The following is an 11,116-nucleotide window of genomic DNA, read 5'->3' as shown; positions in this document are numbered from 1 at the left end:
CCAAACGTGTCCTCCGTCTAATCAGCTGCAGTGAAGTCCCAGAAACCACAGGGACTCAGACGTTCAGCTCTTTATGATTTATTAATAAACTTCATCACATACAAACTCCACCATACGCTCCTTTCCCCCTAAAACATCTTATTTACATCAATATTCACTTCTTTTTTTCATAAATCACTTTACGTACAGATAAAGCCGTCACAAAGACGCGCACACACACACACACACACACACACACACACACACACACACACACACACACACACACAGTAAAACGTGGTAAAAAGGCAGTTTAGAGCTTCTGTTCTTTCACTCATTTGGTTTCTCCTCTACTCCCCACACATTTAGTGCATGATAAACACTGAACGTCAACAAAAACATCAACAAAACAAAAAAAAAAAACACAAAAATACGCCGTTAACTTAAATAGGCCTCAAACGCTTCGTAACAAAAGTAAATATCGTCCAGCCTTTTTCCGGAGGCGACCGAAAACAGCCCAGATGATGGGACGGCGAGCAGAGCTGACGGGATTCTGTCGTTTTTAGAGCTGAAAATAAAAGAAAAAATTCGGTACAGATGCAAAGCGCTTCGTACTTTTCTAATCGCTCGTCTACGCGCAGCTTCAGCCTTGAGCTGCGAACATCGACTGGCCGCATAAGCTCTGCTCTCCTCGCGTCTAGAAAACCACGTAGGCCAGAAACGGTCAACGCAAGTACGCAACTGCAAACAGCAGAGCTCGTCTAACGTCCGGCCCTTCTGTGCCAACTCACCGCACGGTTTTACGTCAAACACCTCGTACTCAAGGGGGCGCTAGAGTCAGCTACCGTTAATCCGACTCAACGTCAGGGGCAGAACAGTAGATTCTTTACCTGTTACATCAAAAGGTTTTTTTATTGTAAATACATAAAATATATAAATTATCAGTGAAAAACTGAAATGTGAAAATTCCTGCTGTCCTTTACCGAGTGTGTAAATTTCAGGATGAACGGACCAATAAAAGTGGAAAAAAGTCTGGCTCCATTGACTTACATCAAAAGTAGGTTTTTTCCTTCTCCTGTAAAGTTACCATTCTTTTCTTCTGACAGTGTTTTATAATTGATATAGATCATATGGTAAAATCAAGCGCAATCTGGCCAGGCTTGGCTCTTGCTATAGCGCCCCCTTGCTGCAAAGCTCAGAATGCAGCTAGTGCTTGCACTGCGTTATGAACTGTGCTGTGACGAATGTTAAAATGCAACAGCGCATGAAAGCGTGACTGTAGCTCGATGCATCTGCGTTCTTGCGTGAACCGTGTTTCAGGCCTTACTCCTCTGTGCTACATATAATCTGGTTTCATTTGGTTTGTCATGCGTGCAGCATTCATCTCCGCGTTATTTCCCTTCTCACGGTCAGTGCAAATACAAGATAAACACACAGAATAATCGTTTCTGTACCATGTTCAATATTCGCTGCCTTGTAAAAATAAATGTATGACAACTTCTCTCGTTTAAGTGTTGGAAAATACTGTAAAGTCTGGCGCGCTACATATATTCGCTATAGCTTATGTACAGTGAGCCCTGAGGGGCGGCTGCTGACCGTCCGCTCTTCAGAGGTGATTTTTTTGGGGGGAAGTTCACACAAGAAAGCTCCCAGAGTCACAGAGTTTCCTGAGACGGTTCTTCTTTGCTCTTCTTGGCCCAGTTCGGCCAGAATTCCAGGCCTCGGAACTCAAAGGCACCCAGATTCTCTTTTCATCCGACTGCCTGGCCGCAGCCGTCGTGCTGTCTTTTCATTTCTGTCTGTCTCTCTGAGACGACAGCCAAGCTCAGGGATTTGCAGCACCACTCAGCTGGTTGTGGAGAGTCAAGGGCAGCCACACTCCTTTCTCCTCCTCTTTCACGCTCTTTCTGGAAGAGCTGGCGAAGGGTGGAGTTCCACTTCCTCCGTCTTTCTCTCCTAATCAGCCGAGTGGCTCCACTACAGAAGCAGCATTAATGATGTCCTGTCTCTCTCTCCGTCTGTCTCTCTCAGTGAGTGTCGAGGGTGCAGGGTATCTGCAGCTCTTGCTTGGCCTGCTCGTACACCCTCAGGAAGTCTTTGTATCGTGGCGCACAGCCCAGCCACGCTTCTCCAAAGTGGATGTGTCCGGTGAACAGAAAGCTGCCCGACCCTGTGCGGACGCCACAGCTCAGCGGCGTCCGGATCGCTCCGGAATGCGTCAGGCGGCCGTTACTGGAGAACAAGGCGAATTTCTGGCGGTAAACCCGGGTGGCGCTGACTTTGATCACCGCCGCTTGCAGGTCAGCGTCTGTGTCCACTGCTCGGATGTTTCCTCGCACCACTAAACACACAGAAGAAGGTGCGTCACAAAAAACTCTACTAATTAAAAATCAACACTGTGTGTCTACAGAAATGGTTTTAAATAAGTGGTCAAAAATAATGGTTTTGTTCTGGTCAGAGTCCAGATTTAAACCCTACGGAGAAAATTATTCGGTCTCACATGAAACACAAACTAGCCTGGCAATGTTTTTCAGCTGCATGAAGCCGTCAATAAGCGCAGATTCTCACATCAATACTCAAAATACTCACAGTACAGATTCTATACCTTCAATCTGCACTGCATATTGAATCGGACTAAAAAACAACTCATTACATTCATTTTTACGCCCCAAACACACACAGACACACACACACACACACACACACACCCAGTCTCCTAACTGAAAGCAAGTGATCACATCCTCTACAGGCAACAAACTTAAATAGGACCAATTTCTTTTTACGTTAGACACATAAAATCTAAAGTGTGCCATAACTTTTGCACAGGCCACATTCAGCAAATAAACAGTAATTGTGCATCACAGTGCGCAGTAGTGTGTCTCCGTTGAGGACGTATTCACTTATTTACACTCAGAAGATCAATAAACACCATGCAATTCAAGCAGGGGTGCACAAACTTCTGCATACAGCAGATTTCAGACAGTTGACGTGCAGGTTCTCCGAGTGAGAGAACCTCCCGCTGTGAGGTTTACAGCTCCGGCAGTGAGTGAGAACAGGAAGAAGCAGAGACGTGATCACACACACGTCACTTTTACAGCACACAGGTGTGTGTGTGTGTGTGTGTGTGTGTGTGTGTGTGTGTGTGTGTGTGTGTGTGTGTGTGGTGACAGGTGTGAGAACAGCTGATAAGAGTGTAAACTGCTTGTAAATGATGTAATTTACCACATTGCTAACGATGGAATCGTCACTCCACTGAAACAGCAGAGCTACAATATTTATCGCTGCGGTCAGAATAAAACCTCACATCTCTACAATAACAAGAACAACGACTTCACAGCAGAAGCAAAAACCCCACTCTGCGTCTACCGTAGGTCAGAGGAACCAGCGGTGTGGTGATCGCTCTGCTGAGCTTCGACTGAGCTGGATATTCGGGGCTTTATGTACCGTGTGTACGTTAGTTGACCCTGTTAGGGGTTTTGGGGGTTTCTAAGGCTTTGACTCGAGTAATGTAATCCACCCCCGAGTTGCCGAGTCGCCATAGAGATGCCACTCAGTCTGACCACGTCTCAATTAGAGCTATACAGGGCTAAACCACTGCACAGTCAGAATCGGGGGGGGGGGGGGGGGGGGGGGCTGGCTGGGTGGGGGTTATTCCATTAAAATGACTTTTAGAGCTGCGGCCTGAACTTTAACCCGACTTCAGCATACATTAGGCGCGGTGGGCGGGGCATATATGACTGTGTGTGTGTGTGTGTGTGTGTGTGTGTGTGTGTGTGTGTGTGTGTGTGTGTGTTGGGGGGGTCTAAAACTTTCCCTCCAAATTCCAGTTTCCTGGCAAAGCCATACGGCGAGGCTAAAATCACTCCCCCGATTATGAAATGTCTCCCACTGTTTATGGGAACTCCTGCTTTTTCCACAGTGCTGTGTGAATGAAAGCAGGGCTGAAACCGCGTGACTCACCGAAATCGCTGGTGCACACTGCCATCAACATTTCTGTATCGTTACACGGCCTGCAGGCTCCTGAGAGAGAGAGAGAGAGAGAGAGAGAGAGAGAGAGAGAGAGAGAGAGAGAGAGAGAGAGAGAGAGAGAGAGAGAGAGAGAGAGAAAATATGTAAATATATGTAAATATAAGGTTTAGTGCACAGACTCCACTTCTCTGATGAGTTTATCATGGAATAAATACAATATAAAACAGAGTGCCAAAACTTTCGCACAGGCCACATTTTTATGTCCATTTCTTCCAGTAGATAAACAGTAACTGCGCATCAGGACGTGCAGCCGTGTGCCTCTGTACAGGACGCGTTCCCTTACTTACCCTTAAAAAAAAAAAAAATATACAAAAAGAACGTGGAATTTAACCAGGGGGTGCACAAACTTTTGCACACGACTGTATATCGCGGTTTATGAAGGTTCTCGGCGGGAGAACCTCCCTCTGTGAGGTCTAAAGCTCCAGCAGTGAGTGACAACAGGAAATAACAACAGAGACGGGATCACACATCACTTTTACAGCACACAGCTGTGTGTGTGTGTGTGTGTGTGTGTGTGTGTGTGTGTGTGTGTGTGCGCGCGTGTGTGTGTGCGCGTGCAACATGCGTCACCTGTTGAAAAGCAGAGAGATTCAGGTGTGAAGGCCAAACACCAAGTCCTCCCTCTGATCTGCTCTACACAGTCCAGTACTATAATCCACAGAGACCACCGTCCCCCACCCCCCACACTCCTTTAGGAAATCTCACACACACACACACACACACACACACACACACACACACACACACACACACACACTCCTTCTCACCGATTTCATGGAAAACCATGTTTTCCTCACCTTTTTTGGTATAAGAGTCTGATGTATGTTAAGGCTGTTTAATCCGCAGCCCATTCAGTCTGTATGTGGAAAACGAGCCGTTTTGATTTCCGTGTTTTGTGAAGTCACAAAAACCAACACACTGACATTCCTATCAATTCAGTCTACGGTTTATCTCTGCTGCCTTTTTAATATAATAATAATAATAATAATAATAATAAGCCTGGTCATTTTTTAATGATCTATAATTCAGGACGGACAATCAGATCAGAGCTCATTTACATACATCAGCCTTAAAGGCACAGCAATGAACAGCCTGTTTGGTTCTAAGGGATTAAGAGGGGTTGAAAAATTGCCATGAAAGATGAATTTTGGTACATAAAACAGAATCTGAGGGAAAGAAAAAAGGAAAATGGAATACAACAGAAATGTGGAATACAGGCCCTTTAACTGCAAATAGTCCGTGCTAAATTAAAGGTCTACTTCTGACACCGTGATCAATAAACATGGACTAAATTAGGTCGCACAGTTAAAAGCAGCAGCGGTCTGAATTTTCTCAGTCCATTTTTGTTGATCACAGGGTGAAGCAAACTTCAGAGACCAGGCGCTCGACTGCGCCTGGGTTTAGGATCAAACGGAGCAAATGATATTTTTGGTTGGACCGCCCCTTTAAAGCCCTGCGAGGGGAGGCAGGGCTGAGAGCTGCCGGCTCGGGTTTGCTGCTTGTGGATTTCTTCAGCGGAGGAGTTTTAAAGCGCTCCCCTCCTCCGATCACTTCTTCTCCGGACAATGGGTCCGTCTCTCAGCTGACCAGAGCCTCCGGTTACCACGGCTACCGCTCGTTCATGCGGCACACTGAAAGGACGCCCCCCCCACACACTGAGCTTTTGTCCTCCCTCCCTCCCTCCCTCCCTCCCTCCCTGCCTCCCCTCTCTCTGTCTCTCCCCCAGCTCCCACCGAAACCCAGGGAACTTCAGGGAAGTTGGTCTGGAGTGAACAGCAGACGTGGCTGTTCAGACAGTCTTGTGACAGTAATTCGACCTGACTGACCCGGCTGTGTGACCAAACGCCTCCACTGAACATCTTTAACTACTTTACAGTGGTTTAAACCAAACGGAGAGAGAGAGAGAGGAAAAAAAAGGACGGAAAAAAATGAGTCTTACTATATAGACACCAATAAAGCCCACTAAAACTGGGCTGGACAGACAGACAGATAGACAAATATAATTAATGACACTAAATATGAAGAGTAGTCTATAATGATCATATGATCCACACAGTCGCTCTGACAGACTGTAATACACTACAGGAAGCGTAGGGGGCGATACGGCTTCTACTGTTTCATTTAAAAAGCTCTATAATGTTCATATGATCCACACAGTCGCTCTGACAGACTGTAATACACTACAGGAAGCGTAGGGGGCGATACGGCTTCTACTGTTTCATTTAAAAAGCTCTATAATGTTCAAATGATCCACACAGTCGCTCTGACAGACTGTAATACACTACAGGAAGCGTAGGGGGCGATACGGCTTCTACTGCTTCATTTAAAAGCTCTATAATGTTCATATGATCCACACAGTCGCTCTGACAGACTGTAATACACTACAGGAAGCGTAGGGGGCGATACGGCTTCTACTGTTTCATTTAAAAAGCTCTATAATGTTCATATGATCCACACAGTCGCTCTGACAGACTGTAATACACTACAGGAAGCGTAGGGGGCGATACGGCTTCTACTGTTTCGTTTAAAAAGCTCTATAATGTTCATATGATCCACACAGTCGCTCTGACAGACTGTAATACACTACAGGAAGCGTAGGGGGCGATACGGCTTCTACTGTTTCATTTAAAAAGCTCTATAATGTTTATATGATCCACACAGTCGCTCTGACAGACTGTAATACACTACAGGAAGCGTAGGGGGCGATACGGCTTCTACTGTTTCATTTAAAAAGCTCTATAATGATCATATGATCCACACAGTCACTCTGACAGACTGTAATACACTACAGGAAGCGTAGGGGGCGATACGGCTTCTACTGTTTCATTTAAAAAGCTCTATAATGTTTATATGATCCACACAGTCGCTCTGACAGACTGTAATACACTACAGGAAGCGTAGGGGGCGATACGGCTTCTACTGTTTCATTTAAAAAGCTCTATAATGTTCATATGATCCACACAGTCGCTCTGACAGACTGTAATACACTACAGGAAGCGTAGGGGGCGATACGGCTTCTACTGTTTCATTTAAAAAGCTCTATAATGTTCATATGATCCACACAGTCGCTCTGACAGACTGTAATACACTACAGGAAGCGTAGGGGGCGATACGGCTTCTACAGTTTCATTTAAAAAGCTCTATAATGTTCATATGATCCACACAGTCGCTCTGACAGACTGTAATACACTACAGGAAGCGTAGGGGGCGATACGGCTTCTACTGTTTCATTTAAAAAGCTCTATAATGATCATATGATCCACACAGTTACTCTAACAGACTGTAATACACTACAGGAAGCGTAGGGGGCGATATGGCTTCTACTGTTTCATTTAAAAAGCTCTATAATGTTCATATGATCCACACAGTCGCTCTGACAGACTGTAATACACTACAGGAGGCGTAGGGGGCGATATGGCTTCTACTGTTTCATTTAAAAAGCTCTATAATGTTCATATGATCCACACAGTCGCTCTGACAGACTGTAATACATTACAGGAAGCGTAGGGGGCGATACGGCTTCTACTGTTTCATTTAAAAAGCTCTATAATGTTCATATGATCCACACAGTCGCTCTGACAGACTGTAATACACTACAGGAAGCGTAGGGGGCGATACGGCTTCTACTGTTTCATTTAAAAAGCTCTATAATGTTCATATGATCCACACAGTCGCTCTGACAGACTGTAATACACTACAGGAAGCGTAGGGGGCGATACGGCTTCTACTGTTTCATTTAAAAAGCTCTATAATGTTCATATGATCCACACAGTCACTCTGACAGACTGTAATACACTACAGGAAGCGTAGGGGGCGATATGAGATCTGTTGTACAGAATCAGTGTAGCTGACAAATTTCCGATACCTTCACTGCTGACTGGTTCTGTGTGCACGGAGTTGTCGTTCGGCTGCTCCGACCGTTCCCCTCTCAGCTCATAGCGGAAGGCTGCGATTCGCCGGCTAATGTCTTGATGGGGCGTGGCCTGCAGGAAGAGGGCGGGTCTTTCTCCAGACGTGACACTGAAGCAGCGTGTGTGGGTGTGGCCTAACGCATCCCCGATTAGCAGCTCCAGCACCCCATCTTGCTCCAAGTAGAGCTGTGCCCCGCCCCAATGAGGCTCCGCCTTCACGCAGACAGACGCTGGAGTGTTACTGGACACTCCTGGACCAAGCCCCGCCCACAGTGGGCGGGGAGACAGGGAGAGACGCAGAGCCCCGGATGGATATAACCACTCGACTGACCCTTCAGCACAGCGCAGAAACACTTGCTCCACACTACCCTGCAACTGGGATAGACCACTAGAGAGAGAGAGAGAGAGAGACAGACAGAGAGAGAGACAGAGAGAGAGAGAGACAGAGAGAGAGAGAGAGAGAGAGACAGAGAGAGAGAGACAGACAGAGAGAGAGAGACAGAGAGAGAGAGACAGAGAGACAGACAGAGCACAAATGGTTATAAGCTGCATAACTTACAAACCAGGAGTATACCTACACATACACTCTCAAAGATGGTTCTCCAAGGGTTCTTGAGTAAAGACAGTGGCTCTGTACAGAACCACGAACACTCGAAGAACAATCTGCATGATTAACATGGTTCTCTGCATGACGAAATAGTTCTTCAGATTGATGGAGAAGGTTCTATATATAACCATATACAGCACAGTTTGGAAAAGGGTTCTATATAGTACCAAAAACTATTGTTCAATTGATCAAAAACAGTCCATAAAGCATCAAAAAGGGTTCTTCTACACACACTTAGAAGACGGTGCTTCAAGGGTTCTTTACTAATGAAATGGTTCTACAGAAAACCATGAACATTGCATGATTAAAGGGTTCTTCGCATAATGAGTGTTCTTCAGATTGATGGAGAATGTGCAGGAATGTGCTAACGATGAAAAGGGTTCTGCTACGGTTACAAGCACCATAGCAACAGAAGAACCCTTCGGGTGCTCTACAGAACCGTTTTATTTACTAAAGAACCCTGAAGAAGCACCGTTTTTAAGCCGGTACGATGATCTTTAGTGTTTTTCTCTTTAGTGTCGTGAACACGGCCTCGGCCTGTCTGCCTGCTGAAACCAGAACCTGAAACGGAGACGGAACAAGCGGCCTGGCGTCTGGAACGTGTGGTCAGTCTGATGTGGAGGACACTAAACATCAAAGCTGCCAACCCAAATAAATGAACACAGCTGCTCCTTCCCTCTCTCCATCCCTCTCTTCATCTCCCTCTCTGTTCTGTACAAAAAGCCCTTTTATCCGCTCAGCCGTGGACAGTCAGAGGACGGCGTTTGGACGGTGTTGTCTCCTGTAGTTTAAAGCGTGTTGTGCTCTTTGATGTTCGGTGGAGATGGTGAAGCGCCCTCTAGGGGCAGCCAGCCGTGTCGCACTGCCACCTATGTAAACCGCTTTACCCAGCCTACAGGCGGACAGCACTCCTGAAGGCCGCTGCAGCATTTAAACATGAATCCATCACTAATACGTCTGCATGGAGGAGATGAACCTGCTGAGATCGCTCAGGGGCTTAAACCGCTCGCTAGTCCTCTGCTGCTCACTCAGACTCTGAACATTAAACGTTCCTTAAACTGGGCCTTAGGTCCCTTAAACGACCTGACTGATGTTAAATTTGACCCAACGCATGTCAAACAGAACCGAACTGACTTTAAACTGGACGTAATGTACTTTAAATAGGATCAGACTGATTTAAACTGGGCCTAATGTACTTTAACCCGAGCTCACAGGCCTAACAGACGTAAAGATCAACTTAAACATTACCGAACCTTATTTGAACGCAATCTAGTGAACCTCAACTGGACCTAACGAATTTTAAAGTGGCCCAAAGCGGATCTAATTAAACCTAACGGACTTTAAACTGGACTTAACGAATTTTAAAATGGCCCAAAGCGGATCTAATTAAACCGAACGGACTTTAAACTGGACTTAACGAATTTTAAAGTGGCCCAAAGCGGATCTAACTAAACCGAACGGACTTTAAACTGGACTTAACGAATTTTAAAGTGGCCCATAGCGGATCTAACTAAACCGAACGGACTTTAAACTGGACTTAACGAATTTTAAAGTGGCCCAAAGTGGATCTAACTAAACCGAACGGACTTTAAACTGGACTTAACGAATTTTAAAATGGCCCAAAGCGGATCTAACTAAACCGAACGGACTTTAAACTGGACTTAACGAATTTTAAAGTGGCCCAAAGCGGATCTAACTAAACCGAACGGACTTTAAACTGGACTTAACGAATTTTAAAGTGGCCCAAAGCGGATCTAACTAAACCGAACGGACTTTAAACTGGACTGAACTTTAGGTTCATCACTGCCCTTTGCTGATTTGGTAACTTTGTTAAGTACATATGAGAAATAACCTCCAGTAAAACATCTCGAGTTAAACAGCGCCAGCTCCTTGTTCGAATTTCGCCGTTCCACCTTAAACGGAGCAGCGGTTACACTCTGGAGCCTCGACCACAATTACTGGACCATTTAAGGTGGAACGGGAAAATTCCAACAGGAATCTGGCGAACAGGACGGTTCACGGTTCCGGCTGCGCGCCGCTGTTTCTCCCGGTCTTACCTGCCCCTCCAGCTGCACTGGTCCGCGGCGTAGCTCTGCCGGACCGACAGCAGAAGCTCCAGCAGCCGAACCCACACCAGCAGCCCGAACCCCTTCATCTCCAAACTCCACTGCGGATCCAACAGGAACAAACACACACACACACGGTCCGCTCAGATCCCCGCCGTCCACCTTAAGCACTCCTCCGGTTACCGATCACCCGCTCTACCGGTCCCATGGCCCGGTCCCGCTGTGTTTAAGGCCGACGTGAAGGCTCCGCTGTCCCGGACTCCACCTTCCCCGCGTCCCGCTACAGTTATACTGACCACACCGGCAACCTCTCCAGTGGAGGAATGCGGCCAGCTGACCAATCAGAGATGATGAGGGGGAAGGAGGCGCTAAACCCCGCCCTCCTGTAGGTGAACGACCAATCACAAACACCGCTGCGGACGTACCGCAGAAAGAGACGCTCCTGATTGGTCGGCGATAAATAACATGCAAAGAGCATTTGAAACATAACACCGAGGATGAAGACATGAGGCTGCTGGCGTGGA

The 11,116-nt window shown here is 46.5% G+C and overlaps 1 protein-coding gene across 1 annotated transcript; it reads right to left on the bottom strand.

The window, feature by feature from the left end:
- Nucleotides 1-62: 62 nt before the first annotated feature.
- Nucleotides 63-10,893, bottom strand: metrn (meteorin, glial cell differentiation regulator). Its single transcript, XM_017689103.2, has 4 exons — nucleotides 10,584-10,893; nucleotides 7,874-8,307; nucleotides 3,940-3,999; nucleotides 63-2,320 (listed from the first exon to the last, which is right to left on the bottom strand). Exons 1-4 carry the CDS (start codon nucleotides 10,679-10,681, stop codon nucleotides 2,007-2,009), a joined length of 906 nt encoding a protein of 301 aa, XP_017544592.1. The 5' UTR covers nucleotides 10,682-10,893; the 3' UTR covers nucleotides 63-2,006.
- Nucleotides 10,894-11,116: the final 223 nt, after the last annotated feature.

The sequence above is a fragment of the Pygocentrus nattereri genome, chromosome 3 (genome assembly GCF_015220715.1).
Source record: "Pygocentrus nattereri isolate fPygNat1 chromosome 3, fPygNat1.pri, whole genome shotgun sequence".
NCBI lineage: Eukaryota > Metazoa > Chordata > Actinopteri > Characiformes > Serrasalmidae > Pygocentrus > Pygocentrus nattereri.
This window is presented reverse-complemented; position numbering and strand designations above follow the sequence as displayed.